This window comes from Platichthys flesus, chromosome 19, assembly GCF_949316205.1.
Source record: "Platichthys flesus chromosome 19, fPlaFle2.1, whole genome shotgun sequence".
NCBI lineage: Eukaryota > Metazoa > Chordata > Actinopteri > Pleuronectiformes > Pleuronectidae > Platichthys > Platichthys flesus.
This window is the reverse complement of record NC_084963.1, coordinates 781,803-795,123: the sequence shown is the minus strand read 5'-3', so window position 1 is coordinate 795,123 and position 13,321 is coordinate 781,803. Positions and strand designations below refer to the sequence as shown.

General features: G+C 45.6%; 1 protein-coding gene across 1 annotated transcript in view; it reads left to right on the top strand.

Annotated features, from left to right (window-relative positions):
• gfra2b (GDNF family receptor alpha 2b) overlaps positions 1–4,747 on the top strand; it is a 39,670-nt gene extending 34,923 nt beyond the window's left edge. The window contains exons 9-10 of the mRNA XM_062412288.1: positions 2,817–2,864; positions 3,464–4,747. Of these exons, the coding sequence (XP_062268272.1) occupies positions 2,817–2,864; positions 3,464–3,601 (186 nt within the window). The 3' untranslated portion in view covers positions 3,602–4,747. The remainder of the gene's footprint in view (positions 1–2,816; positions 2,865–3,463) is intronic.
• Positions 4,748–13,321: the final 8,574 nt, after the last annotated feature.

The window sequence follows — 13,321 nt, the reverse complement described above, 5'->3', positions numbered from 1 at the left end:
GGAAACACATCCATTAAACACAGAGGAGGTGAGAGGCCAGTGTGAGCTTCTATCCATTATGGAACAGATGAATTATACAACATTTCCACCTATAATGAGACTGGATCTACTTTTATTAAACAGCTGCATTTTTAACTCTCATGCACAGTTCATGTTCTCACATTCATATACACCTGGAAATATTTACACCAGGAATAATGAAAACTGCATTTAGGAATGATTATAATAATCATCGTTAAGACTAGATCTGCTTGTTTCTTCTGGATGAAGATGGTGCAGGAGGACGACTGTTAATACTCTTCATTACAGAAACATAGCGTGACCTTTCACCTCACATCTCCATCACTTATAATAAGTCTGCTCCGTCTGAGCTTATCAGCAACTTATCAATTTACAGTCGAGGTTTTGATCGATGTGGGTGTTTCACTGATAACAAGGTTCACTGCAGACTGTTGCTTTTATTATTTAAAAAATGTTCCAGTCAGAGAGCAGAGGTCATATCACAGACTCCTTCAGAGGAAAGTTAAAAAACTAAAAGTTGAAGAAGTTGGTAGCAGGTCGAACTGTTACTGATCCTCAAAGTGCATCTGAAGAAGAACCAGAGAAACTCAGAAGCTGAGTATTCTGCTGTGTGAGTTGTTAAAGAGACACGAAGGCGTCACATTCGATCTGATCACTTTGAGTTCAGAGGTCATCTGTTTGAATTCACGACTCAACGGATGAACCTGCTTGATTTGTCATCATCTGGTATAAATGATGTTGTCATGATTAGTACAACCTCACCGCGCTGAGTGACGGGGGATCCTGGGTTCGATGGAGTCTTATCAGAACTTCCTGTCCTCTGAGTCTCACTCTGCTGCTGGAGACACACAGAGTCCTGTTGACCAGTGAGTCTCTGTGTGGCCGTCAGCTGCTGAGTTCACATCCCAGGGGAGGAGGATTCTGGTTTATTGGGACAAATGTTCACAATTTAGCTCCAGTGACAAAAGCTCTGGTCGGGTTCATGGAGCAATACGGCAAAGTTCTATCTGTCAGCACTTTCAACAGCGTCTCTAAACACCGGGGATGTGCAGGCGAGCGGTTCCAGTAAGTATGAAACCAGTGTGGCGTGGTCAGAGATGAAGTGACATCAGAGAGGAGCAGATGAGAGGAGGACAGTCCCTCTGGAGGCTGTGTATTACCTGGTTTCCTCTGTGAAGGGTATCATCTTTCTGAAGCACATGGATATAGCGATCACTTGTGTGTGAGCTCTGCTGAGCAGCAGCTCTACAGACCTGCAGAGGCGTCCGGTGTCACAGGAGGTTACCGCAGCGGCAGTCAATATGATAATGACTCAGACGCACGGTTCAATCATCACTATAACAACCTGCTCTATGTGCACCGCCAAGCATATTTCTGGATTTGCACTTGTGTATTTCGTGGGGAAATGACAATGATCCGACACGCGGCTCCCCCCCCCCCCCCCCCCCCCCCCCCCCCGTCACTGGAAAGAGTTTTCTTCTTCCTCGTCGAGCGATAAGATCTGATTGGCTCTCCCACCCAGGCAACGGGAGGAGATATGCTAATGAGGCACAAACAAAGAGGCTGATGGAAGACGCAGATAAATGATGCTGTGTGTGTGTGTGTGTGTGTGTGTGTGTGTATGTGTGTGTGTGTGTGTGTGTGTCTCTGTTGACGCTGCTGCTCTGCATCTCAATGACCTCCGTGGTTCTCGTCCTTCTTGCTGAAACCACAGGTCTGTTTCTGGAGTCTCATTAAAGTGACTGATCCCTGATCAGGTCGCAGCTCTAATGATCTCACAGGTTCACATCCTGACCAACACTCTGAATTATTTATACTTCACTTCTGAGGAATCTGCGTTTTTCTTTACGCACATCTCTACATACTATAATACCCATGAGGCTCGGCTGCAGATGCCCTGAGAAGAAGCTTCAGTGGATTAGTGCACCAGCTTCATCTGAAACGTGAAGGTGGCTCTTTGTCAGGAGTTTGATCCGTGAGCTTCAGCTCCACGTTAGCGGAGTAGAGACAAAGTGAAGCTTGTTGATTGGACGAGTCAACAATCAGAGAGAAGGAATCAGGAGGCGACAGGACGAAGCTCGACTGACGATGTTCAGACCGATCACAGAGTTTTAAAACACGGGACATGATGGTGAAGATCTCTGAAGGTCTTCAGCTCTACCTTGTTAATAACCTGCCGACAGCAGCAGATCATAGGGACGTGTCCTCAGCTGTGTCCTTTATACACTGTTGACCATTTAATATCATTGACTGAGCTGGACTCCATTGGTTCACGTCCTTTTTTGCAAAACCAGTTATTTTGTTCTTTATTGGTGGTGACCAGTAACCAGGCTACGTAGACGACCTCTGTTCAGCTCCGCTCTGCACAGACACCACTTCGATCTTCTTCCCTCAAAACATCTGAAAGTTTAAATCTAAAGATTCCATCAACTGAGCGAAGAAGTGAAGAGGGAGGTTGAAAGTGGGAGCGTATTCTTTAAAGTCTCAGAGAGAAGTCTGAATCTTTGTGTTATTATAATGCTCCGACTGTTCAAATCCTACCTCCTATAATCCGAGGATACATGAATAAAAGTCGAGATGACAGAAGCAATCATTTGTTAAGCAGCCTGAAAAGAGAAAGAGAAGAATGTGATGGACGGTCTGAACGCGGAGGCAGGCGGAGGAAGAGCAGCTGGTCGGTCCCGGTTTCTGAGGATGTGTCTGAGTGGCAGGTGGTGATCAGCAGGAGAGTCACAGAGACTCCTCCTCTCTAACGGTCAATGAGCTGAACGTGGTTGTTTCACCTTGTTTTACAGGACGGAGGCCAGAAGTGTGTCCCCTCTGACGAGTACGAGTGTGAAGAGGTGAGCAGCTTGGATTTCACACCTCTCTGTGCTCCACACTTTAAAGTCTCATTACTGAAATCACACACATTCATGAGGGGGGGTGGAGGAGGATTGATTTCCCTGCAATCATGTGGTGGAGGTTGATGTGCTGGTGGAGAACAGGTCCCTCATCGTGTCACAGTGATAATCATAGTTCTATTGAGAGGGTGGAGTTTACATCCAGCTCCTGATTTAAATCATTAGTGAAGCTTCCACTGGTTCTGAGACGTTTCCTGTTTCCTCTGAATCCGGGAGCTTCAAGAGCTCGTACACACGTTTCCAGATAGAATACAGAGGGCCTGCAGGAGAAGATCCAGAGACACTGACTCAGACACTTGGGTTCTCACGTACAGAGCATGTGAAGAGCATGTGAGGAACATGTGAGGAACATGTGAGGAACATGTCCATACTTAATGATATACACTTAGATCGATGTTAGTTATGTACGTTCTGATGCATTATTTTTCTCTATTTAAAAGAGGGAAACTTTATTAGAAAATAACTGTAAACTGCTGTTAAATATAAAACAAATCCCTCTCTCTCTCTCTCTCTCTCTCTCTCTCTCTCCCCCCCCCCAGGCTCTGTTGGCTCAGGAGTCAATCGACTCTCAGGACTCCTCAGGTCCGAAGAGCAGCAGCCGCCACTCAGCTCCACTCCTCCACCACGTCTCTGTGTCCGTCCTGCCCACGTTCCTACTCTGCATCGCATTAATGTGAACTGAAGCACACACACACACATACACACAGACACACACACACACACACCCTCTCTCTGACACACACACACATTCAAAGTCCTAAATGGCAAGACCCCATGAAAGTCACGTGACTCGGCGCCGCTTGCTTCAGGAAAATGTCAAATGGGAGACGTCCAAACAACAACAGCCTTTTCGAGCAGAAGGAAATTCTCTGGAGGACGATCAGATCCGCTGTCCCCACACACACACACACACACACACACACACACACACACACAATGAAGAAGGAGAATGGAGGAAGAGGAGGCCAGACTGTGGACTCTGAGAGACGGACAGATGAATAAGAAGAGACACTCAGGATCTCACGTCTCGGCCAGCGCTCGCTGTCTGGAGGGTTCGTGTGCTTTCTTGTTCCGACTCGCTTCCTCTGGCTTTCTTGGATCTGAGACAACTGGGCTGAAAAGCAAAGGGACTTTGGCTCAAGCACAAAACCTCACACACAAACACATACACACACAGACACACACACAGACATACACACACACAACAGGCCTTCAAGTCAGCAGCCTGAGAGAGAGATGGGACGGATCCTCCCACAGTGTGTGTCAGCTCAGTCCACCTCTCTGTGGCAACACAATTACACTGCACACGTACCAAGCACAGACACACACATGCACACACACACTCCGTCACCCTCCCCTTAGACCTCGTTAGCGGGTAAACAGGGTCTACACACACACACAAACACTCCCACACGCACTTAGACACACACACACACACACTCCCACACACACACAGACACACACACACACACACACACATACTCATGCTGTTCACCAGTGTGCTTTTTGCGGGTCTTTATCTTGGATTTTGTTTTGTCCACCTTCTGTATAAACTTTATTTAATGTGGAATATGAAAAGACCAAGAGTCTCAATGAAAGAGTGTAGAGTTCACTTCATTCTGTTAGTGTAAAGTTGTGTGAGTGAGTCCTCTGTGTGTGTGTGTGTGTGTGTGTGTGAGTGTGTCTGTGTGTGTGTGTGTGTGTGTGTGTGTGAGGATTTGACTCTTATAAGCAACTGAAACCATATTGTGAACGTGTATCACTACCGACTGCTTGATGTCTACAGATCCTCTCCTGTCGTTGATTAAACCCTGAAAACTCGACTCTGTTCTTCATCACATCTTGAAAACATTTCTTCTTTCACGTCTTCAACACAAATCACAAATAATGTGTTACAAGCTTCGGATAAACTTCTGATCACAAGCTAACACCCTGGCTCACTTGCTAACGTTAGATAACGCTGACTGTGGATCACCAGCTCGGATCATCGTGGTTTATCTGTGAGCGTCTCCTTGTCTCTGAAGATCCTTTCATCATCGTGTCTTAGTTTGAAATGGGACTTCACATCAGCCAGTGCTTTATTCTTTACATCTGAACATGCAGCCTGAACGTTTCTCCTCTTCCTCATGTGACGCTTCATGAGGAAACTGTCCGAGACCGTAAAACATGGTGCTCTACAGAGACTGGTGCATTATGGGTCGTTAGGAGCCTTAATTCTCGGCTGCCGAGTGTTTTCAGTTCATTTAGAGGGAGTCACTCAGAGTTAAGGTCAATTTATCCTCTGTCTGAACTCATTAGTCAAACATGCAGCTCGACCAGTTCGGAAATCAAACGTATTTCCTCCCAATCCAAACTGGAGGGAGGAGCTCCAGTCAGATAAAAGAGGTCGTTTAATCTGCAGGAGTGAAAACGAGTCTTCATAACGTCTCCTGACATCTGAGCAGACGAGAGTCAGAGCCGTCACAGAAGATGAGCTCCGACGGACGGAAACATGCAAATACAAACTGAGTGTTATCCAAAAAATAAAAGTCGATATCGGCTCAAGCCAAAAGTCAGAAAAGGCAACAAAGCCAGAAAGTGAAGGAGAGCGTTCTCCCAATGGGAGGGAGTGACCCGAGGAGGATCCCTCAGGACCGAGCTTCACTCAGAAGCTTGTTCCTCTAGAAGATGAATCAACAACACAGGCCAGAAGAGGAGACCTCCACCAGCAGCAGCTTCACACGTCTCCACCTCACTGATGAACCCTGACCTCCAGCAGGAGGATGACAGGTAAAGAGCTGCTGAGAGGAGCAGGTCAAAACTCCAAACACATGTTTTACATTGAAAAGGAAAACCAAATGATCACTGAGAGCAGATGACCTCATCACTATAACCAAGATATTTAACAGCATTTATAAAGGAAGGACTCTGTCCCAAGCTTTTTGATCCATGTGACCTGTTGACCACTGGTTCCTCTGTAGAGGTCCTTTAAACCCTGTCAGGAGGTTCTAGGTCTTCATCTGAGGAGGAACAGATCAGAGGAGCAGTTCACAAACAGCTGCTGCGTCTGAATGAAATGTTTGTGATGAATCTGCTCCTGACGTTGGCAGCTGAACTGTGGTTACACAGGTTTATAGAAGGTTTGAAAATGAAGCTTCGAAGAGAGGCCGTGTGGAAGCAGGAGGTGAAGCACAGGGAGCTGAAGTGAGAGCTGCTCCAATCGGCTCTTCTCACCTCATGCTTTCACACAGTCTGAGGTTTTCTTCCTCTGTTTGACTGAGGCAGCGTCTACACATTCACACACTGACTCACACTCAAAGAGAGAAGAGGAACAACACAATCTACGGACCATACATGCATGTGTGTGTCTGTGTGTGTGTGTGTATGTGTGTGTGTTACAGCAAAGTTCCTTCCCTCTCGTCCTCAGCATCAGTCTAATCCATGCAGCTGTTCTCCCAGTTTGATCCAGTCACTGGTAACAGTTGGTTCTAAACCAGTCTCTGTGCTTCACTCCTGGAAGGGGACATGTCGTCCGTCTTCCTTCAGTCCTCTCGTCTCCAGAGGTGCTCAGAGACATGGACACGTGAGGATCCGTCAGGTGGGACAGACGTCCACTGTCAAAAGGACATCACAGATATTCTCACTCCCACAAAGTCACTGGACATTGAATCTGTAGTTTTAACCTCGTAGAACATCGTGTGAAGTCTGTTTGTTGAGATGACCTTTGACCTTGTTCACGATAACTGTGTTGAGCAGGAAGTGACAGAGGTCGTTCAGCAGACAGAGCTGTTGTGTGTGTGTGTCCTTGTGCGTCTGCTGAAGTTGTGGAGGCTGCGAGGCAACACAAACGTTCTTCTGTGTTCAGCACAATAATCTTCACTGAGTCCTGACACTGAATGGATGTAATTGTATAAGCCTCTGTTAGCATGTGTGTGTGTGTGTGTGTGTGTGTGTGTGTGTGTGTGTGTGTGTGTGTGTGTGTGTGGTTTACACTTGCTGAGTTGCTTTTCTTTTTTGTGCAGTGAGTTTAAAACACAGCTCTGTGATAATCGGTGTGAAATTAAACTCCAAACTGTGTTAAGGAGTCCTGACGTGTTGTCTGAGCGGCGGCGGCCCCGGTGAGGACTGTTGTGGATATCAGTGTGATCACAGCGGTTTGATGCCGCTGCAGGGCCCGATTACAACCCGCTGTGCCCGCTGTCCCACTCAATATCAGTGTGCCTGAAAGTAAAGTGTCCTGCTGGAATAAAAGCTCAGTAACATGACGCTGCTGTTCCTGAAATATCCCCGAAACTGAGCAGTGACACTGATGCCCTTGCAGAGAGGGGGGGGAGGGGGGGGGGGGGTAACAGGGAGGAGAACAAAGCTCCCCCCCCCTGAAAGGTTCTAATACAGGTCTCTGTTCGGAGCCTTTAAGACGTCAGAGTCTTCGACCGGTGAAACAACAGAGACGATCAAGTGAAACAGGAAACTGATGTTTTATCAAAACTTTTCTGTCGACTCCGAATAAAAGAATAAAGATTAAATAACAAAACAATCAGAAGTGATGTTCAGTCAAATCTGAGACAAGAGCAGAGAGCAGGAGATGACCTCATCATGAGTTCAGTCAGGTCCCACTGACCAGACTCAAAGACCAGGTCCAGAAACCAGGTCCAGGTCCAGAAACCAGGTCCAGGTCCAGGTCCAGGAAAACAAGGTCCAGAAACCAGGTCCAGGTCCAGGAAAACAAGGTCCGGAAACCAGGTCCAGGTCCAGAAAAACAAGGTCCAGAAACCAGGTCCAGGTCCAGGAAAACAAGGTCCAGAAACCAGGTCCAGGTCCAGAAAAACAAGGTCCAGAAAACAAGGTCCAGAAACCAGGTCCAGGTTCTTTGTGTTTTCATCTTGTCAAATATTTGTTTCATAGAAATTTCTCCAGGTTCACGTTTCTGTATTAATTTCACTGTTGTGTCAAACCCTCTCTCTAATTTCCCTCGTCTTCTCCTGTGATGTTGTTTTCTAACTTCCTGTCTCTGTCTCCTCTGGTCTCAGATCTGTTTCATGTGGAGACAGATGCTCGTCCTCTTTCCTCCGGTTCAACAGATCAATCTGGAACCTTTACACCTGGCGACTTATCAAAGTACAGAGACAAGGTCAAAAAGAGACAAGGTCAAATATAAGTTTATAAACCATAAACATCATTTAAAATAATCAGGTCAAAGTTACTTTGAATGTCTCCTGGTTTTTCTTTATAATATGTCTTTGTTGAGCACAAACAGGAAGTCATAGAGTGAATTTTATACCTGAACAACGATCAAGGTCAGCAGAGTGTGTGTGTGTGTTTGTGTGTGTGTGTGTCTGTGTGTGTGTGCGTGGCATTGGATGTGTCGCTTCCAAACACTCACAGCTCTGATCAATGACCGGCTGAAGAATGAAAACATACCCAACAGACGCACTGATTCATTCACACACACACACACACACATACACACACAGACACACACACACACACACACACACAGACACACACACACACACACACACACACACACACACACACACACACACAGAGTGAGTCTTTCTTTTCATTATCAGAAAACCAATTCCTGCAGCCTCAGAGAAAATAGTTTGGATGAATGGATTAAAATGCTGCTGGAGTTGGTTCTGAGTTATTCCTCCTAAATATGTAAAAAGATAAAACACATCGCACCTTAAAATCTGTGATCAGGATCAGGATCAGGATCAGGATCAGGATCAGGATCAGGATCAGGATCAGGATCACATTGTGTGTCTGAGCTCCAGCGTCTCCCTGGACCTCCTGGCCCTTCTCCTTCAGGGCCCACTGGCTCCAGAACAACCTACTTACCAGAGTCAGAGTCCAGAGACACGACCCATTTATTCTGCACAGATTACAGTCACCTTCCTCTTCACCGGCTGCCTCCTCCTCCTCAGCTGGAGCACAGACTCACACTCTGCTGTTTGTGTCTCACACAGACTCACACAATGTTCACTGACCGGGACCAGACCTCACTGGTCACAGAGTCTGATCAAACAGATCCAGCTGACACTCCGGACTTTGTCCTTTGATGGATAAACATGTTCAATCAAAGCCTTTGTTTTAAAATCATCTTCCTCTCTCTGGCTGCCTCCTCTTCTTCACTTCATCTCCACATCTCAAATCAACACATCTCAATCAAGAGTTTTTATACAAAGGTCACAACATGGATTGTGAAAACAGATTTGTGAACATGAGTCGTACAAATAACATCCGATTGATAGTTGATCAAAGATATGATTATCTGTTCAGGAACATTCTGAGCCAAGGAGCCATTCACATGAATTATTACTGGCTGGTCATTTATCTTTCCGACTCCACGTGAACCCAGTAAGTGTGGCTCCACCCCCCCCCCCCCCCCCCACTCCTCTGGTTTAAAGGAACCAAGATGGCGTCGAAGTGACTTCAACACGTCACGTGAGAAGGACACTTGAATATTAAACCTGACGTTAACAAACACAGATCCATGAATCTTCATGTGTTGAACTTTTCTTCAGCGACACCACGTCTGAATGTTCATTGGTTCCCTGAGTAGATAAAAACTACACATCAACAACACACTTCCTGTGTGTGTCGCTCAGAGCTTCAGGAGACGTGGAGACACAACCCTCTGTTATTGTGGGGGGGGGGGGGTGTTCAAGCAGCATGCATGCTGGGTAATCAGGGAGCTGCTGCAGAGACGTGTTTGAATCTTGATAACGTGTTTGTGAGTGCAGCAGTGAAACAACTCTTCTCACTCTGTGGTTCTCCTTCCTTCCATCAGCGACATGAACAGTGAACCTGTGAGTTCAGACTCAATGAGACGGGGGTGTGGGGCCCTGACCTCATGATGAGTGTGGTGCTTCCACATCTGGATTTTATTCTTTTATTTATCAGCGGAGAAGAGACACAACTCTGTATATTCATCTTCCAATAATTAACTGTGTTTGCTTACTTAATTTCCCAGGGTGCCGCTGTGCAGATGGTCAGCATGAACCGTTCAGTGAGCTCAGCTGTTTGCCCCTCATTAACACACACACACACACACACACACACACACACACACACACAGACACACACACACACACACAGACACACACACTCTCATCTTGTCTTGTATGGACAGAGACGTTCTTCTCTCTGCAGGTGGATGAAGGTTTCAGATCATACTCGTTTGTTCTTTACTTTTTACATGAATGATGTTGTGTTCTTACATCTGGATTCAGAGTGTAAGGTGAGCTGTGCGTTTGTGTGTTTGTGTGTCTGTGTGTGTCTGTGTCTGTGTGTTGTTAGGGCTCAGCAGAAAAATCGGCTGAGAGTTGAATGTTTCCTTTGACCTGAGTCTCTGAGGATTAATACTGTGAAACAGTTAATACACATATTCTGAACACACAGCCGCTTTTTCCCTGACAATGTCTCACTCACACCAACACACAACCACACACACACTCACACACAGACACACACTAAGACACACACACAGACACACACAACCCTATTAGTGTTTATACCAGAAACTCTGATACATTCAGTTTCTATACTGATGGTTAAAGTGTTATGTACTTCAATATAGAGTAATGTACAGTATACTTTATGACACTGTCCGAGTGAATAAAGAACCTGCTGCTGTTTATTCAGTTTATTAATATTGAGCACGTGAATTCTCTGGATCAGAACACGACGGGTGTGAAGCTTGTGATTGTGTCACTATTTGATCAATTAGATCAAAAGAGACGTTCACCATGAAGCTGCTGCAGAGACTCAGTAATCAGATTACACACCAGCACAGAGCGAGAAGACCAGAAGCTGAAGGTTGATCTGCAACAACAGGAGGAAGAGGAGGGAGGAAGAGGAGGGAGGAGAGAGAGGAAGAGGGGCTAGACGTAAAGAGGGAGTGAAAGTGAGAAAAGTGAGTTCAAAATAGTTTGAGGCGAAACGATAAAAAATAAAAAGAGTCTTTTGCTGCAGAGTGAGAATTTATGAATGACCTGAGGAGGAGAAGCAGAGCAACTGTGAGCGAGGAGCATCAGAGTCCGAGAGAGGAGGAGGAGGAGGAGGAGGAGGAGGAGGGAGATCACAGGGGTGAGGAGGGTGAGGGGGGGGGGGGGGAGGCCAGAGGGGTAAACACTCAGATAATGTAGAGTTTGTCATATAGAAAGTGGCAGATTGAGAGGTCTTTATATTCACTCTCCTTATTCTCTTCATCCTCATAACTTCACCTCCTCCGGCTTCTCTTCCTCTCCTCCTCTCTCCTTCTCTGTCCTCCTCTTTGTTTCTTGGCTTCTTCTTATTTCATCTCCTCTTCTCTTGCCTCTTCCCTTCTTTCCTTTTCTCTCCTCCCTCACCCTCATAATTTCAACTCCTCCAGTTTTACTTTCTTTCACCTCCTTATCTCCTCATCTCCTCCTCTCCCCTCCACTCATCTTCTTGTTTCTTCTCTTTTTATTTCTACTTTTCTAGTTTCTCTCCTTCCTTAATCTGTATCTTCACCTCCCCTCTTCATTTCCTCCCTTCCATCCCTCATCCCCTCGTCACCTCGTGTCCTCTCTCCTCCGTCTGTTTGTTTTTACACTCTGACGTCTCTTTTCTTTTTCCTCTTCTCGGTTTCATCCCTCGCTCCAAGCTCTCTTCTGTAGGTGACGGAGAAATTCAGGCTTCAAAAGAACACTGACTCTTTTCATCTCTCACACACACACACACACACACACACACACACACACACACAGACACACACACACACACGTATGAGTAATAATGTATAACGCTTCTCTAACACTAGTATGTTGTCAACACACAAACACACACACAGGTCTTATTTAGAAGCACAAACACAGTAATGAAACACAACATGAAAACAGGTGACGTTACCCTGGAGAGAAAGAGGAGACGTTTTCCTCTGATCAAACGAGGGAAGAATAAAATCCTGAGGGAGAAGTGACAAATGTGCAGCTGAAGATAAACACATAGAAGAAGAAGAAGAAGAAGAAGAAGAAGAAGAAGAAGAAGAAGAAGAAGAAGAGTCATCTTTCTTAACGCTCATCATGTTGATATTAAGTCTGTGGACGACATGAATACATACTTTATAATTTATTGATTGTTTTGTGTCAACACTGATGGTTTAGTCCTGTGTGGCAGATTTACCAAACACACACAGGCACACACATACACACACACAAACACACACACACAAACACACTTGCAGCCAAATAACAACCTATTATTGATTTTTTTTTTGAGCAATTTGTGCTGCAGGGAAACTTCACCTGAACCAGTCCTGTCACAGTGTGTGTGTGTGTGTGTTTGTGTGTGTGTGTGTGTGTGTTTGTGTGTGTGTGTGTGTGTGGGGGGGGGGGGGGGAGTCAGTGGTGAACGCTGAGCAGGCTGATCATAATGCCATCATGTGTTCTTGTCGACTGGGCAGACTCACACTGATATCTCAGACCGTCTCTTTTGCTCCGAGCAGAAACAAACACAGTAAAACGTGTGTGTCACAAAACAAACACACAAATAAACACTAATGAAGGAGGTGAACACAAAGTGATGTACTGTGGCTCCTGGAAAATAAAATAGTCCCTTATCAAATCCTCTGAAATCATCTGTGTTTTATATGAGTTGTGTTTTTAAATGATATTCTCTATCCTGTAGAATTAAATCTCTGTTTTGTTTTTTTTTTAGGTTCAAGCTTTTCCCAACTTTGCTTGAATTGCGCTGTAAAAATAGAGATACAAAAAATAACTTTACTAAAACAAACCATTCTTTATTTCCATTGAAAAAAATCTGTTGTTCTTGTGTTTCCAGTATTTTCATGTGAACCATTGATTCATTTCTGAGTGAGACTGAACATAAAGATCCTGATATGCTGCGAAATAAGACACCTCCAAAAGGACACGTCCTCTAAACCCCCACACACACACATCCACACACATCCACACAGCCACACAGACACACAAACACCCACACACAGACACATTCCTCCACTGCCTTTACACAACAGCCCTGACAGCAGCGAGGACCGCTCGCCTCCAGCTTGAATCCACTGAGAAATATTCAATAAACAGCAGAATCTCTCCTCCATTATCCGTCTGCCAAGGGACCAACGTTCACACACACTCTGTTTACATGTTGTAATTTGTCAGCAACATTAACACAATGCACAATAGTGACTCAATACGCTGTGAATATACAACAACATCAGCCTGTGAGCAAAGGACAGGAGGGAACGAGTGTGTGTGAGGACTGGGGGGGGGGGAACTGATTTACAGAGAATTAGGCAAGCTAGAACACACACACACACAGACACACACACACACACAGACACACACACACACACACCATGTGCAGGAACATGATAAGAAATACAGGATCATTCATCTGCTTGCTGGAAGTCTCCCCCCCCTCTCTTCCCT